At 40.5% G+C, this 17,922-nt stretch overlaps 1 protein-coding gene across 2 annotated transcripts in view; it reads left to right on the forward strand.

Annotated features, from left to right (window-relative positions):
• Nucleotides 1-264: 264 nt before the first annotated feature.
• The window catches only part of BLM (BLM RecQ like helicase), a 33,527-nt gene continuing 15,869 nt past the window's right edge, over nucleotides 265-17,922 (forward strand). Inside the window, exons 1-12 of one of the 2 annotated variants that reach the window (XM_090029578.1) lie at nucleotides 265-369; nucleotides 3,059-3,157; nucleotides 3,883-4,628; nucleotides 5,988-6,186; nucleotides 6,468-6,580; nucleotides 7,381-7,513; nucleotides 8,497-9,251; nucleotides 12,252-12,428; nucleotides 13,475-13,593; nucleotides 15,938-16,051; nucleotides 17,155-17,253; nucleotides 17,356-17,504. In XM_090029578.1, the coding sequence (XP_089885704.1) occupies nucleotides 3,060-3,157; nucleotides 3,883-4,628; nucleotides 5,988-6,186; nucleotides 6,468-6,580; nucleotides 7,381-7,513; nucleotides 8,497-9,251; nucleotides 12,252-12,428; nucleotides 13,475-13,593; nucleotides 15,938-16,051; nucleotides 17,155-17,253; nucleotides 17,356-17,504 (2,702 nt within the window). In that variant the 5' untranslated portion in view covers nucleotides 265-369; nucleotide 3,059. Of the gene's footprint in view, nucleotides 370-398; nucleotides 866-3,058; nucleotides 3,158-3,882; nucleotides 4,629-5,987; nucleotides 6,187-6,467; nucleotides 6,581-7,380; nucleotides 7,514-8,496; nucleotides 9,252-12,251; nucleotides 12,429-13,474; nucleotides 13,594-15,937; nucleotides 16,052-17,154; nucleotides 17,254-17,355; nucleotides 17,505-17,922 lie in introns of those variants that run through there. The other variant, XM_090029579.1, reaches the window with a different exon arrangement.

The raw sequence follows: 17,922 nt of genomic DNA on the forward strand, positions 1-17,922 counted from the left end.
GACAGCAGAGGACTGACCCACTCCCCCAGCTTCGCAGGGGTGTTCCGACCCCCTCAAGAATGGAGTGATGTGCAATATCCCTCCCCACCGTCGACTCCGAAATACACGCGCTCTGATGTCTAGGACGGCGGGTTTGTCCCAGAACAGAGCCCGCCCGCTGTAGAATAGAACCACCCCTCCCCCCATGCAGCCGGAGAATGGTTTGCTCCGCGGTTCCAGGTAGGTTGTGCGGCCGGAAGCGGAAGCTGTCGTTACTTCCCGTAGGCTCAACCAATGGTGAGGCGGAGGAGAAAGGCGCGCGCAAAAGGCGCCAGTGGTGGGGCTGCGGCGGCTTCCGGGATGGGCCGGGGCGGCGCGGAGCCGGGGAAGGTGAGGGGACCCGAGCTGGCAGTGACCCCGGGGTGCCGCAGCGCGGCGGGGAATCGCGGGGTCACGGGAGCACCGGCTCGCGAGGATTTCTCGCCAGGCTGTGGCCTCCCCGAACTCCCCGTATTTTCCCTCCCTTGTTAAAAATGGAGCGAAAGCTCCGACCTGGCGTTTTCCGCGGGCTGCCTCGAATCTAAAAAAAGGTCGACCCGGCTGCAGCTGTGCCCCGCTTCACGTTGACATTGAAAAATTAAAAGCAACTGTTACGTGACCCCAATTCCGTCACCGCTGTTACCTACTCACGGGTGGCAGCTGGACGAGTAGTAACCGAGCGTGGTGCAAATTTAACCGAGTGCAGGCGACCCCTCAACAGGTTCCTGCAAAACCTAGCGTCCAGCGAAGCCGGAAGCATTTACCAACCTGAGGTGGCAACTGCGATGGTTTTGAATGACCTGGTGCGATGGCCGGGAGCGTCATAGTGAAATGTGCAGAGCGCTAAGTGAGATCAGGTCTTGATTTAAAACGAGCGTTATGGGCAGTCCTTGGACTTACAATACCATTGGTTCCTGAAAATGGCATCTTAAGAAACACTGTAACTCGGGACCGGTTTTCCCATAGGAAACAATGTTATAAATGGGGGATCAGTTCCTGAACCAAAGCCTGATACTCTGTTTTCACCAAAAATAACCAAGGATTTTTGTACTCGATCAATTATAGAGGAGTAATACAGCTACATTAATGTATTTATATTGTAAATAGCAGTAGTATTGATTTGGAAGGGCTTATCTGAGGTGACTGTTGGATGTTTTGAAGGGGTCTTGGCTGGAGTCTTCTCAGGAGTCTTGTCTGCAGGTTTTTCTGGAGTCGTGTCTGCTTAAGTGTCAAAGGAAGTTTGGACAGACGAGAGATGAGCGGCGCAGCGAACTGGTTCGCTGATGTGGCATCACATTGGATCGAGTGTTGTAAAGTCAAAACTGACATCATAAAATTGAAACAGGGTGTCAATTTAGAAACGTAAATGCAAAATGTTGTAAATCGAGGACTGGCTGCCTGTACGGATAACCCCCATTAGCGCTCCGAATGGGTTCCTGAAAAACTGAGCATTAAGTGAAACGAGTGTGAAGTGAAACTGAAAGTATTTGATGACCCGAGGGGGCAACTGCAAGTGTTATAGTGAAGTGCACTGAGCGCTAAGTGAAATCGGTTCCCAATTTAAAATGAGCGGTATAGCAAAACAATGCTAAGCAGGGTTCGCCTGTATGCTCTTATAGATCAGCGATGTAATAACAAAACTACGTTAAGCGAGGAGTGAGTACCTGTGTGTATAAACTGGGCCGGTCTGAGCACAGATTGTGGCAGCTTTGTCTGCTGTACAGGCAACCCCCTGCTGAATGCTGTTTCACTTGGTGCTATTTTGCCATAATGCTCATTTTAAATTGAGACCTGATTTCACTTTGCACTCAGCAAGTTTCATTATAACGTTTGTGGTCGCCATCTTGGATCATTAAAAACAATTGCAGTCGCCATCTCAGGTCCTCAGATACTTCTGGTTTCAATTAACGCTTGGTTCTTCAGGAACCAATTCGGAGCGCTAAGCAGGGGTTCCCTGAATTTCTCAGTAGCTATGTCTCTCATTGGAAATGGGTGACATAACAGCTTGGATCTATGCAGCACCTCTTGTCTCAAAAGAGTCCTTCACACCTGAAAATTTGCGAACACCGTTTCCTTTGCAAATCTTTGTCTGTTCTTGAATTAGCCTAATGCGTATATGTCTTATGTAGATTCACAGATTGTAAGGCTGGAATGGACCTTGGAAGATCATCAGGTCCAGTCCCCTTCACCATGTTCTTATTTTGAAAGTGATTGCTCCATCTGAGGTTGTTAGGTGTACTTCTGGACTCTAGTAATCAGTTTAAGGTGACGTAGCTGTGATAGTCCAGGAGTTATGCAAGAGGTAAAAATTCTTGTGGGCTTTATCTTTTACTGGACCGATTGCATGGTTGGGATAAACATAGGCAAGCTTTTGGGTGTTACAGGACCTTTCCTCAGGCTCTGGGAGAGAAGCAGCTATTTCACTCTCTGCTTCTCTCCCAGAGGCTCAAGGAAAGGTGCTGCGATACCGAAAGCTTGCCTGCATCTATTCCAGTCACGCAGTTGGTCCAGTAAAAGGTATTGCCCACAAAAATTCTTGCCTGTTGTACTTCATGGGTTGTGGAAAACTTCTTCACGGGTCATATGACCTGACTGGAATTGACTCTTAGTGGGGTGGTACAGGAGATCTTCAAAAGGAGACTGGACATGCACCTTGCTGGGTTATTTGACCTTAGCTGTCTTTCCTGCCCAGAGCAAGGGGGCTGGACCCAATGATCTCACGAGGTCCCTTCCAGCCCTAAACTTCTGTGAATCTATACTCAAGAAATGTTAGTGCCGGGAATTTTAACAAAGGATTTAATTTCTTACAGTTGTTACTGGTTCTTATGCCTCCCATTTGATTTGAGATGGTATTCATGCTCCTCTTAATGTCAGCTTTTGTTAAACTTTTATAGTAGTATGATGACTGAATTTGTCATCTTACAGTAAAAAAGTATTTTCAGTTTGTAAAGATTGTTAATATGCTCTTTGTGTGTCTTTATCAAGTGTGTATCCATTGATTTCTTTATTTAGTGCCTTTTTTGTCTTTGTTTATTGATAGTATGGCTACTATTCCCCAAAACAACCTCCAGAAGCAGTTAGAGCTTCATTCAGCAAAAGGGGCCTGCAGTAAACTAAGTCTTCCAAAACACAAACCAGCGTGAGTATCCATCAGTCTGCTTTGCTGTTCTTCATTAAAAATGGTGCAGAAAAAGTACTGTAGCAGCCAGCATTTCTAAATTTGGTTTATGATCTGCCAGTCCAAACTAAATGCCAAAAAATTAAACTAGAGAGTAAAATGTTGTTTTTATGCTAACAGGAAGGAGTCTAGACCACATGTCGTGGGGACATGTGGATCACACTATTCCGAGTATCAGAGTATGAATTATAATTTTAGTCTAAGCTATGCTGAAAGTAAAAAACATACCACTTAGTTACTACAGACCTGTGTTTTTTGTTTTTTTTCAGAGGTTTTGAAAACTTAATGCTATCAAAGTCTGTCTGAGCAATGCTTGTTCAGCACCTGTGAAGACTTAGCCAAAATAACTTGAAATGCATCTTGCATTCCATAAATTATGACATATGTCCATGAAGATTATTTATACAAAATTCAGTGACCATTGTTAACCATTAAAAACCAGAACACCATGTGAGATGGGGTGTATTATGCAGTATTCAATATGGACAGCAATTTTTTTCTGAATGAGTATACAAATTAAGTCACATTATGCTGTGCATATGTAACTTTCAATTATTTTAAGTAAACTTCTGTCCTCCAATGTTGGTGAACTATTTTTGGTGTCAGAAATGTACCTTTCTTCCTAATTTTTGACAAAATATGCATATTTTATATGAAATAATATATCCCATTATCTTTTATTTCAGTGGTTTCACTTTCAAAAAGAAAACTCTCGGTAATGCTGTATCTGTCAGCCTTTCTAGTGCAACAAATGTTTCTGCATTAAAGGAGAAGGATGTCAATACTTCCCTGAATAAACCTATTGCATCTCTTACTGCATCCAAGGATAAACAGATAAAAATCAATGATTTTTTTGTGCAAGCATCCAAGGAACAGGAAATACAACAACTTTATGAAGACCAAGTATCAACAACTTCACTGGGATGTCTTCAACAAATTTCAAAAGATTTGCCAGCTCCAGCAAAGAAGAATGTAAGCAATGAGCCCTGTGACACGCCCTCTCAGAAAGTAGACTACAACTGTTCAGCTGATTCTGTTATTACCATAGAAGATGATTGGGATGATATAGATGATTTTGACTTATCTGCAAAGCAAAAGAACTACTCAAAACCGTTGGTTTTATCTCCCAAGAGTCAGATTGTAAAAACTAGCAAGACTCTACAAATATCAAATTTCCCTACAAATAGGTTATCTAGAGCATCTAGGACTGTAAACAGTGAGCAGGGGCTTTCAAAACCTTGTCCTTCTGAAAATGCTGTAAAACTACAGAGTGACAAACTGCCAGATTTATCAGAAAGCTCACTGATCTACATTGACTTGCTTCCTGATGATTCGATTCTTAATAACCGTAAAAAGACTTTATGTGAAGATCTTCAAGAGGAGTTGTCCACAGAAACTATTCTGGATGACAAAAAGGAAGACACTTGTACAGGTAAGTGGTCATCTTTTAATGTATGAGTGTGTTCAGGGGAATATTTTTATGTCCCCACACTAGGTGGCATTCTGTTTTTTCCTGGACACCTAGGCGACCAGATTTGATTCTCTTTATAGTTGTCCAAATCCCCAAAGTATCACACAAGCACAGATTAGGACTCTGTTCACACACACCATCCCTCTGGGTGGAGCAGTTATGTATGCACCCAGGAACGGAATGCCAATGTATGCATAAGTGGCATTTTTGGGGTATGGGTAACCTAATCTGGTCATCTGGACATCCAAAGAAGAATAGAATACCTCCGTTAGAGCGAAGTTCTCAGAAGGGCAGAGCTAGTTCAGGTATGTGATGCACCGATTTTGCTGTAAAAAGTGCCGCTAGTCAAAAAAACAAATGTTCTGAATTTCACAACAGTGGGCTCTTCTTTTAGACAGAAGACTAAACATTATGTGTCTGCTGTTGGAGTAGGAAGATGTCCTTGTAGTAGCCTCCATGAGGGGAAAAAAAGGGGGCAACTCTGGAAGCCTCACTGAAAGCCAAAAAGGTCAAAGCTCTGTCTGGAGCATTAGGGTAGCATGGGTTACAATGCTGGTTTCTGTAGGCCTCACTGAACATAGGTTGCTAGTTTTAATTCACTTGGACTGCTTTCAGTTTCCAGTAAATTGCAGTGTAATATTGAGAGGTCCTGAGCAATACAAACAAATTTGTATCTATTCATCATTTTCATTTTATTTAAAATGCATCAATTGGCAGTTTGAATTATTCTTGTTAACATTTGCATCATTTCCTTATTTAAAAGCTTACTGTTTCCTTTAACTTCTCTGTGTTTAGAGTGTCTTGATTGCTGTGAGGTATCTTCCTGCTTTTCACTTGTGAAATTAATATGTACTTAGACGGTAATTTATTGATTCCTTAGCAAGTAACAAACTATACATCATTATCATCTCACTGTTAGTAAGGTGTGAGGGTACTTCAGAAATCCTTCAAAAATACATGTTTAATTTTCACAGAAAAGGGGAAGTAATCGCAATAAATGATTTAGAATAAAATTATTTAAATAAGACAGATATCCTTAGGACTTGTCTACACAGTATTTCATAGTATACCAACATAATATGTAATGCAGGTTCCCATTGCCAGTAGTGATGCAGTTATTTTTGCATAAAGGTTGCCTTATGCTAAAATTGTAAAACCATGTTTGTCTTCTCATTAAGTTTCAGGTGTGTACTTATTAAATAAACTATCTGAAACACAGTGGTATTGCTTTGTTCTTTTCCTAGTTGAATTTTAGGATTATTCCAGATTTGAACCTACAATCTTGCTTAATAATATTAAAATATATATTTTCTGTTTCAGCTGATGGAAAAAAACAGAATAATGGCAAAGTATCTTTAGGTGAGGATGAGGAGGACAGCCAGTCACTGAAAGAACTAGATAAAGGATGGGTTGAGACGCTTGCAACCACTGGGATTGATGAGGATGATGACTATCTAGATATCATTCCACCCTCCCCAGAAGAAGTGTCTTTCATCTCAGCTTCTAGAAAAAACAATAGGTAAAGCAAGGCTTACTAACCGTGAATACTTCTCATTAGAATGTTTTAAGAATACTCTTGTAAAATCTCCACTTGGTGGTTAAATTGACTGGATGGACAGCTGTTCCCAAGACTTTCATTCTTGAGCTAATAGCAACCTAGCAGTTGGCAATAAGAATTTTTTTATTTACACAGAAAAAGTAAAATCTGGTTGAGAGCTGGGTGGGTGAAAGATTGACTGATTTGGTTACTTGGCATATTGATATCTGTGTCTTAAGGACTTTTCATTTTTATGCTGGCAGTTTTCTCAAAGAATCCACTGTTGAAGGAAAACCAGCAGTTAATACCGCTCTGTCAGAACCTGAGAAAACCACCGCAAAGCAGCCCAGCAATGGAACCAGTATAGACAATGCAGGTAAAAGAAATACTTCAGCTGAAACTTTTGTGTGTCAAATCTGTCTTGAAGGGTGTCCAGCTCCTTGTGTTTCCAGATTTATCATTTGCTGTTCTACAGAAGGAACGCTTGTTCATGGTGAAATCTCAGGAATAAGAGGCAGGAGACTTGGGGCTTAGTTTTCTTTCACACTGTGCCACTGCCGTATTAGGTAACCTTAGATTTATGCAGTTAGATTTTTGATTTCTTTGTACCGTATTGAAATGACTTGGACCTGATTTTTCAGAAATGATGAGCGCCCAAAAAATGTTAAATGGATTTTCCAGAATCAGTGATCACGAAAAAAAAAAATCACCTGAGTTTTAAATGCTTCCTTTCCTTTCAATTTCCGCATGAGATGGGGGGTGTGGAACTGCATGATGATTAACATGTATAGACATAGAACCATAGAATCAATGAGTCGGAAGGGACCTAGACAGATCATCTAGTCCGACTCCCTGCCATGGGCAGGAAGGAGCACGGGGGGTGGCAGGGGTCATAGAAATGTGACCCCCTTTCAGTTCAAGAAATGCAAGATGCTTAAAAAAGTGAGCTATTTCTGTTAATGCAACATGGGACTGAATTTAAACAGACAGGTATCTAAACCTTGCTTAAAATAAGGTAAATGTTCTTGTGATCTATGTATATTGATTGACATCTCACTAACATGTTTAAAATACACTGATACTGGTATGCATTACATTTTTCCTGTCTCTTGTGTGATGCAAGTTATGTCTCTTGACATTGCCTATTTTATTAAAGGATGGTATTTTAATTTGTAGATAAATGCTTACCTTGGGAACAGCAGCTCTATAACGTGATGGAAAATATCTGTAAACTGGTGGATGCTGTTCCAATACATGAACTTAAGTCTTTATCCTGTGGGAATGATCTTCTTTGGCAGAGAGATTGCAGGTATGTTTTAATGAAAAATCTTTAGTTTCTCTGTATTTATGCATTGGTACTTGTCTATAGGTGTCTCCATCACATAGGTAAGATGGCAGGAAATACTTTCAATTGGTGTAGTGTGACTAAGGGGGAAAACTTGTCCAATACAGAAATGTTAATGTTTTGGATAGAATAATTAGGGAAGGTAAAAACAGGCCTCAGAAATCAGATCTAGACTTTGTCTACCCCAGTAGCATGTCTTTTGGCAAGTGGCTGGTAGTAGTTATTTCAGAAGAATCTCTTAAGGATGACTTTATAGGCAGACATAGGATAATCTCCCTGCTTTCAGTCACCTAACTTCTACTCTTCTGCAAGCATGCTGCTACATTCCCTCTTAGTAGGAGTTTTGGACTTAACTACTGTCTGCTCTGGGACTGTTACCTACTTCAAGCCCAGTTGTTTAATTCAGCAAGATACCTGCTCTTAGGGCTCTGCTAGACCTCGAAAAACTCTACAGCACATTAAAAATACAGAGCCCATGTAAATGTGAATTTCTCAATAAAAGCATGAAATGGACTGCTCATCCTGGCTGTAGGGACCTGGAGATGTAGTAGGTGATATCTTATCTAAACTTTGCATGGCTTGCAAAACTAGCATAACATACAGACATTGAAGTCTGCTGTCAAACCTTTCTAAAATTTTAACTTAACTGTTCCAGGCAAGTTCTGTATATTTTGGTTCTGTTCCTAGCTGCCAGACGATGGGAATTTTCCTGGCTTGATATTTAAAATGATGTTGCTATATATTGTAACTAACTGACTTCTGCTAGTAATACTTTTTTAAAAAATCACTCAGTTTATTTAGATTTTAATCAAGTCTTTTGTTTTATTTTTCCCTTTGGCAACGTACCCTTCTTCTGAAAAAGGAAGAGTAGAAAACATTTATCTGTGTTGTAGGACTTGCCATTTTAACATTATCTCTCTTTTTGTTTTCTCTCCCCACCTCACCAGGAGAAAATTGTTAACTAATTGCACAGATGCAAACAAAAGTGGTACAGATATCCTCCTTGCCTCAAACTGGAAACCGTGTCCTGGACATGATACATGCATGAGTGATGACATTCTCCTTCCATTGGGTCAAAAAAACATTTTGAGCCCTCAGGGAAATCCTTTCAAATTTACAAAATTTTCCTCTCCACCGTCTGCTGTGGTTAATAAAAGTTTTCTCTGTACAGCAAAATTTCACACTCTAGATGCCTTGGATACATCAGAAACTTTGCAGCATATTGCACCAAACACCAACATCAGAGAAAACACAGGATTTTGTTTTTCTAAGATAGATAGCAAAGAGAGAACATCACTCAGGTTTGACACTGAGATGTCACCTCCCAACCGTAGCTGGTGTGAAAAACCAGGGATGGAAAAGACTGCAAGCTGGCATTTATCCAAGGTGCCTGTCACAAGCACTGCTTTGAAAGTCCAAAATCATTTTTCTACTGGCACTAATGGAAGAACAGGGGACCATGCAGAAGCAACAGAGGACATAGACTTTGAACTTGATAATTTTGATATTGATGATTTTGATGAGGACTGGGATAACCCCCTAAATGATTCAGTCCCTGACCAGCCATTATACCATCCCATCAGAGAAGGTCAGCCTGCTAAATCGTTGTCAAAGCCATCTTTTACAGCCAAGGGAATTAACCATGGATCTAATCCTGCTGTTTCCAAACCAAACTCTTTCATGTCATCCAGAAACTGTTCAGGTAAATTATGATAAATAGTTACGAAATTGATGCCAGTAAAGTATTGTAAACAGTAAAATTAAGTAATTTACTACCGACTGTAAGTCCATTTTGTTGCTGTGGAAATGTGAGTACGTTCTTGAATACACAGTCAGAATTTACAGGTAATATGCTCTTTTAATCATCACACTTGTATCTACATGTGTTTGCTGTACAAGTTTGACTGTTAGCAGCTTCAGTTATCTAAACGTTGAAGTGAATGGTTTCCTGAGCTTTAACAGTTTCAGGACTGTCGCTCTAAAATTTAAACTATGGTATTCGTTACCAGGGGTCAGCAACCTACAGCTCTCAGACTGCATCCAGCCCACAGTTCAGATCCAGTCCACAAAGGTGTACTTTAGTTTGTGGGGTTGGCGGGGTGCCAAATTTAAAGGAGCCATGATAAATCACTTACTTAGTCTCCTGCTCTATGCCCACACTTTCATATTTGCTGTTCCCCTCTGGCACCTGGTAACCAAGGAGGCAGAGCAGGGTGTGAATCAATAGCAGTGGCTGGGTTGCAAGCACCTGGCCCACCACTGTAAACCTGTGGTTTTCAACCTTTTTTCATTTGTGGACCCCTTTAGAAATGTTAAATGGAGCTGTGGACCCCTTTGAATTGTAAGGGTGGGTATTCACATACTTTTGATTGATCATGGTCACCTTTTGTTGGACCCCTTAGACGTCGTCTGTGGACCCACTGGGGTCTGTGGACCACAGGTTGAAAACCACTGCTCTAAAGGCTTGCAGACCCCTGTCTTAGACTATAACCAAGTTAGTTCTTCAGTATAGTCTAATGCCCCATACTTGACTTGCCAAAACCAACCTTAATCTGTCTAGGAAGATACAAGGGTCATATTCTCTGTAATTGCTTTCCTGTGGTTGATTATAGAAGTGGGAGAGAAAAAATAGTACTTTTGCCTTTATATCAATTATAGGGAAGTGGTAAAAGATGATTTGAAATATGTAAGACTGTTTTTGCCTCCTGTATCATGATGCCAGTCTCCAGCATAATTTAAGAAAACATTGAAGCTGTGATAATGATTTCCATCCTCCCCCCACCCCAATGTTCCTGCCCCAGGCTGTTGTGCTAACTGGAATTCAGCATGTTTTGGTCCAACTCTGGAAAGCCTGTGCTTGTCGATAGGGGTTACAGCAGAGCCATTCTGCTGGCTATTACCCAGCTCAAAGATTATTTCCATTTTTCTATGGTCCTTTTAAGCTACTAGGGCACTACAGTGGGATTGGGGGTGTACAGTGGAACTTATATTCCTTTCATAGAGTTCACTTGCTGAATTCTGTTCCCTTTATTGATTTATTTTAAACACTCCTTTAAAAATGACCCCATGAATGTATGCAGTGGAGAGAAGGTTGTAAAAGGCCATGGGTTTCATATAACAATGGGTACTTATGGCTTTTTAGGTTTATCTTTACATCTCAAAATACTTCATAGATTTGGAAGCAGTGCAGCAGAATTCAAAATTTGCTCTCAAGCTCTATTTATATAATTCTCTTCAGATAACTCATATTTTTCTGGTGAGAAACAATTGAAATGTTGGTTTTCATATGTTTCATAGGCATTAGGTCTGGAAGGGACCTTGGAAGATCATCGAGTCCAGCCTCCTGCCTGAGGGGCAGGAAGTCATAAGGGGTCATAGGATCCCGGCAAGATAAGCATCCAGTTTTCTCTTGAAGGTTTTCAGTTGTAGGTGCTCGAACCACCTCCAGTGGCAGGCTATTCCAGACCTTGGGGGCTCGGACAGTGAAGTTCTTCCTTATGTCCAGCCTGAATCGGTCATGGTGGAGTTTGTGACCGTTCGACCTCATCATCCCTTAGGGCGCTTTGGTGAACAAATGTTCCCTCAGATATTGGTGGTCACTCCTGATAAACTTATAGGTGGCCATCAGATCACCCCTGAGCCTGCACTTTTCCAGGCTAAAGACCCCCACAGCTCTCAGCCTTTCATTGTAAGGTCTGCTTTCCTGACCTCTGATCATGCGTGTGGCTCTTCTCTGGACTCTCTCAAGCTTTTCCACATCCTTTTTGAATTGTGGAGCCCAAAATTGGATGCAGTACTCCAGCTGCGGCCTCACCAAAGCCAAGTATAAGGGGAGAATGACGTCCTGGGATTTGCTTGAGAAGCATCTATGGATGCAAGCCAGCATTTTGCTCGCTTTACTAGCCGCAGCATCGCATTACAGGCTCATGTTCATCTTGTGGTTAGTGATGACCCCCAAGTCTCTTTCTTCCGTGGTACTAGCCAGCGTAGCACTCTGAGCCTATAAGGATGCTGCAGGTTTTTCCTCCCGAAGTGGAGAACCTTGCATTTTACAGTGTTAAACAGCATCAAGTTCTCGTCGGCCCATTTGCTGAGCCTGTCTAGGTCAGCTTGGATCGCCCTTCTGTCTTCAGGTGCGGATGCTTTGCCCCAGAGTTTGGTGTCATCGGTTTAGCCAACTTCATTACATTTTACATCGAAATAGTGTATTTGTAAAATATGCCTAGTAGATTTTGAACTCAACCTTGAAGGCAGCTTACTTTTAGGGTTACACAGTCCTCGTCTGACAAGAGAATCTGGATGTATATTAGTCACTTCGAAAGGATCTGTATTGATTTAGGAAGCATAAACTAAATTGTGGGCGACTTGCAGAAATTAGGAATGTTCTTTTATTCTTTTCATTAAGTAAAAATAATGCAATTTTTTAATTTGGCAGGCAAAAAATAAAGGTGCTCAACTGAATTTCAGACCATATATTTCTTTGTTGTTTATCAGATGTCAAAATAATTCTTCATGTGGTTATTGTTGGTCTTAAAAAGTAAACTCTAATGCTACTGCTCATCTATGATGGAATCCCTTAGATCCTAGGCTGAATTTGGTCCTGTTCAATATGTAGATAGATATATAGAAGGATACCAATGTAAGCCAAATAGGCAGAAGCAAAGTCCAGTGATAATTTTCAATAATTTTCTTTTTCTAATAGACCCATTGCTCAGAAATCCAGCACTGGATCGGTTCAGAGGTTTCACATTTTCCCATTCCGAAGAAATGTTGAATGTGTTTCACAAAAAGTTTGGTTTGCATAGTTTTCGGACAAATCAGCTGGAGGCCATCAATGCTGCTTTGTTGGGTGAAGACTGTTTTATTTTAATGCCCACTGGTATGTATCTCAGCTGGAAAATGTTTGAAGCTTTATGAGTTTGCACAAACTTGTTATAAATAAGCTGCGCAGATCCAGTTCAGAATTTCTGGCAAGCCTAGTAAACTCCCCATATTTGTGGAAATGGAATCACATTATCAAGCTCCAGAATGTTGTATTCAGGATTACTGATATTTGGTTGACTGGAATTTGTTTATCCTTTGCAGTATTTAAAGCTTTGATTTCTGCAATCAGAGCTTTGCCATCCACATATGCTTGTAAGATTTTAGGTTTTGGAATATCTGTCAGTCACTGGATGAAATGTTTTTGGAAAATGATGATACATAAACATCACTTAAATTACTAAGGCTTTGGATATGTGAATGGAGAGATGATGCTTCCAGGCACAAACCTAGAACTAATTGCACCATAGCAGACATGCCCCAAAAAACTGAGGGTAAATCTCCCACTTGGGGCAGGGCTGCTTTACTTCTTGGGGCTTGTGTTTTGTGTTTGTAGCTTTTAAAAATCTGGATAGCTGATCTGCTGCAGGTTCACCTGCTTGTGTGCCCATGGCCCTAGGGATCTAGAGTGCATTCCCACTGGTAATAAAGCTGAAGAAAACAAAACCTTAAATAAGGAAATGGAACTCTAACAATTAACTTTAAAGCATGCATTTCAAGACAACTTACGACTTTTAAAGCAAAAACTTTGTTTTATGTTAAATGTTTAATCCATTTCAAACAGTTTTTTTTAGATGGGAAGCTCATCAGATTGAACACTAAGTGCGCTATTTAGGTTTTGCGTGTTTCCCTTTGCATAATGAAAATGTTTTCATCCTCTGGTTTCATTCAGTAACAGACTTACAGCTGCTGTAGGGAAGTGGTTTTTGAAAAACCAAGGCTTTAATTCAAATGAATCGTATTCTGGCCAGTTCTTAGGGCCTTCAGTTTTTGTAAAACTAAATTTGATCACCTAAATTTTTAGGAAAACGTACTAATTTTAATACCTTCTTTCTACCCCTCCCCTGCCACAGAATGACATGTTCTGCATTGCACTTCATACAGGTGGTGGTAAAAGTCTGTGCTATCAGCTACCAGCTTGTGTGTCTCCTGGAGTCACTATTGTAATTTCTCCACTGAGGTCACTAATAGTAGATCAAGTCCAGAAGCTAAATACATTGGATGTAAGTTCAAATAGTTTAACATGTTCTTTCTTTCCAGATAAGAATTGAGTGTTTAAAACTCTGAAATGTTACAAGTATATTTTATCTTTTGTTATTTATTTTTTGTGAAGTGTCTGTCTGTTTCAGTGAGCAATTAGTAGGCATGTGTATGAGAAATGTCTAGGGAAAGGAAAAGGAGTAGGGGTTTGTGAAATGGGTCATATTTGATTCGGGTTTGGCCCAAATTGGGACAGTGATTCAATTTGTTGATTCAGATCACTGTCCGGATTTTGATTCAGCCAAATCCGAATCTGAAGATTGAGTACTGATTCGGAGAATCAGTGATTTGGCCGTGCCCACTGCTTTAAATGTTTTTTCTGCATACCTCAAGGTACCAGGTATATCTTGTGAAGGTTGCGATGGTGGGGTAGATGGAGCATCCCACAGGAGCACAGGTAGGGGTGTACTTCTGGTCCACTTCTGGGTCCATTGCAGAGATTGTTAGAATTTACTTTTCAAATATGGGTGCCTAAAAAAATTAATCTGACTTTCCAGAAGAGCCAAGTAGCTATAACTCCTGACTATAATGGCAGTTCCTAATGGGAGAAAAGTACAGCAAAAGCTCTGTTATCCGGCATCCCCTGATAACAAAATACGCTGGTTAATTGAGCAGCCCCAGCCGCCACTTCTCACTGTGTCTGGGGTGTCCCTCTGCCCCTCCCACGGCATCGTTGCCCCTTCCGCTGGGTCCTGTGGGCTCCACGAGACAGGGAGGCGGGGCCCATACAGCCCCGTGCAGCCTATTATGCCCTTGGGCTATGGGGGCTTGGCTGCTTTGCCCCAAGCCGTGGGGGCTCGGAGAAACTGGAAGTGCCATGGTGGGCACTTCCGGTTTCACTTTATCTTACAAGCCAGCATGCCAGTGAGTGGAGCATGTGTATAGTCACGGTTATATTGCCAAGTACAGCAGAGGACTTGGGGGATTTGTGGATTTTTCTATATTTTTTTAAATGTGTTGCTGAAATGTTAATGTCAGCTTTTGTTTTTACTGAAGTAGGTTTTCAAAAATGTTTTGGAGGCAAAATCCTTGACCTCAACCACACTCAGGGATACAAGAAAATATTTTACAGCTTCCTTATGATAGGGTCAGTCCTAAGCCCTAAAGCTGCTCAAAGGTACTCTGCATGCAGTCCCCCAAATTACTGCATGCCATCTGGTGACACCTGCAGCATGCTGTGCCCTGACCACCTTGTGCCAAGCATTCCCTGCTCGCCAGCTAACTGCTATGCTGAAGGCTGCAGGTGTTGTGCTGTAAGACACTGAAATGGGATGTGTCGTTGCTAGGAACTTGTCCACACTGAGAGAATTTGTAGTTGAGTTGTTACTATCTCTTCCACCATTTGAGCAGTAAATAAGCAGAAGATCTGAGGGCCAGAATTTAGCCTTGTTCAGTAACTTTAAAATTATGTCTGTCTGTATATCCTTACTTTGAGTCTATCAAATGATGCTGAAATAAGCTGTTGCAATTAACAGGTGCATCTTGTTGCTCCCGTGATGATAAAAGTTGGCTACATTGCTTAAATTTGAACAGTTTCTGTGCAGTTAGTTTTAGGGATTTAGCTCGCCTATTTCTGCAGAAGCAGGAAGGCACATATTGGTTCACAACAGGTGATGGGTACTCCAAACGTGGCTCTCCGCGCCCCTTTTAAAATGCTTAAAAAGTAGGTCTGTCTAGCACCTACGTGATTATGAATTCTTTTTTCATAGCAGAGTTTAATCCATTGTTACAATTGATTTTGTACACTGGATACTGTTGAGGCATAGTTTAATTGCTACTTTGAGAAGTAGCCTTGATTGTGGCATAATATCGCTGGGTATTTGTAGACAGTAACAAGATATTACTTTGAACTGATAATGCTCTGAACATTCTCATCCTATGATTTCAAATCATGTTACAAACAGTGTTACTTAGCCTGTTAACACACCTGCCAGAGGAGAAAATATTGTTACAGCTATCTTATTGTGAAAAGAACTCAAGTGTAAAAAAAAAAAAAAAAAAAAAAGGAGATTTATGGCTTGCTAGATTTGCCAGGGCTTCACTAATGAACCTAGGAGCAAAACAGAGAAGCTCTGATTCCTGGCCCCTTGCACTTGCCACTAGAAAAGGGTCTGTGCACATGTTAAATGACAAGTTTTTAAGTGTTTATTTGTATTTAACATCTTCAATGTTTCTTCATATTCTGCATTCAGTAGTAGTATGTATGAATACTTACAACTAGATTTAGTGCAATGTAATGAAAGTACTTGTTAATTTGGTTACATGTCGAAAGAAATCTGAAAGAACCATTTCTGTTCTGTGTTACAGATTTCTGCTACATATCTGACTGGTGATAGGACTGATGGTGATGCTTCAAAAATTTATATGCAGCTGTCAAAAAAGGATCCTGTAATAAAACTTCTCTATGTTACTCCAGAGAAGGTTTGTATTTATTTTAAAGGCAAAGTTATCAAGGCAACAAAAGAGTATTTTACTAGTTTTGTTTTTAAGGATTATTTTTACATGGCCATATTAAAAAAGAATGCAGCAAAGTTCTGCCAGGAAATGCACATAGTCTTATGGAAAGATAAGACACCAGCACCTTTACAGATTTTTGTCAGGCACTTTCTGATTGTAACTCATATGAACCAAAGAACAGCCAAAAGAAAACGTAACCAGGTAAGGGATGAGATCTGAAAGTATATTATAGTTGAAAATTGCCCAATCACTCACACGCAGGCTGTATTGAAAATTGTTCTCCCTGTAAAACCTAGGGCTAAATTCATATTTCACCCTGACACATGCAAGGGACACTTATGTAGCCATGAAACCGGTATAACCTAAAACCTGTAATCGTTGTGTTCCAGAATGCATGCGAGCCTGTTCACCAGCTGTCTGCTATGGAGTAACATGGTTAAAAGGGTAATGGACCTAGTAGTTTTACCCTTTCTTTTAAGTCTGAATTCTTGTAATGATTTTGAGAGAGAGATCCGAGGGGAAAATAATACTTGCTTTTCAACCACATAGGTAATGGGTTGTAGATCAATGTTAATATCCTGATACATTAATTTCCTAGTTTAGGAAACATTCATATGGGAAGTGATCTTGATTATTTCAGGATAGCCTTTCTGATAGCCTTTCTGAGAGGAGACGTTTAGAGCTGAAAAGTGTAGGTGAATATGTCTGTCTTCACCTTTTCTGGATTCATTGACACATTTTTCATCTGTTTCAGTTAGAAAATGGCTCTTTAGATACTGGCCACAGAAGTTATGGGAATCTCTATTTTCTTGCAGAAAAGGAGCTTTGACCAGGTGGGATGGGGTGGGGTTGGGGCGAGGGGAAGGATAGTTTTTAGTTGCACATTAGTTTACAAGTGGAGTTCATGACAATCTCAGTCTAAAAGTGTCTGCTATTAAAGACTGCTTTAAAGTGTTTCTGCATGAAATGTAAAAACTCTCTTTACTGAATCTATAATCTAGTAACCTCTTAAAAAGGGTGACAGTTATGGTTTAATGTTTGTTAACAATGTTCTTTTTGGCATGTAGGTGTGTGCAAGTGGCAGGCTGATCTCAGCCCTGGAAAATTTGTATGAGAGGAGATTACTGGCACGTTTTATTATTGATGAAGCACACTGTGTTAGTCAGGTAAGCATCTATTGCTTCATATTTTGCAATACTAAAACAGTTCAGAACAGCTGGAATATTTTATTCAGGAAAATGTAAGTTTAATTTTCTTCTTTAAACTAGTGGGGTCACGATTTTCGACCAGACTATAAACGGCTGAATATCCTCCGCAAGAAATTTCACTCTGTTCCTATGATGGCTCTTACTGCCACTGCCAATCCCAGGGTACAGAAGGATATCCAAAACCAACTGGAGATGCTGCAACCACAGGTGTAAGTTGTTTGGTAGTTTCTTGCAGAGAAAAATGTTCACTTCCAACTTGAAAAACGAGCCTATGTAAAAACACAAAGAAGTCGCTTAAAACCTGTAGTTGTATCTAATGAAAATAAATGCTTGTAATTTTAAGAAGTCTTGAATGCAAAAAAAACCCCAGCTGAACAAAACAGATTTTAAAAACTCCTTCCACCATTTGGAGGGAGCAAATGCCAAATACAATATCATGAGACTTCCTTATTAAAGGATGCAAAGAGTGGGTTATTTTAGGCTTGTCAAAATCTTGAAGACGATTATAGAACATAATGTGGAAATCCCACTGAGGGGAGGATGGCAGGGATTTTAATGTTGAAAATCATACAGAGAAGGTGCTAGTTTGACTCGAGACTGTATTGAGCCATTTGCATTGCATGTGTT

The sequence above is a fragment of the Crocodylus siamensis genome, chromosome 15, assembly GCF_052110815.1.
Source record: "Crocodylus siamensis isolate JL-2025a chromosome 15, ASM5211081v1, whole genome shotgun sequence".
In the NCBI taxonomy this organism is placed as follows: domain Eukaryota; kingdom Metazoa; phylum Chordata; order Crocodylia; family Crocodylidae; genus Crocodylus; species Crocodylus siamensis.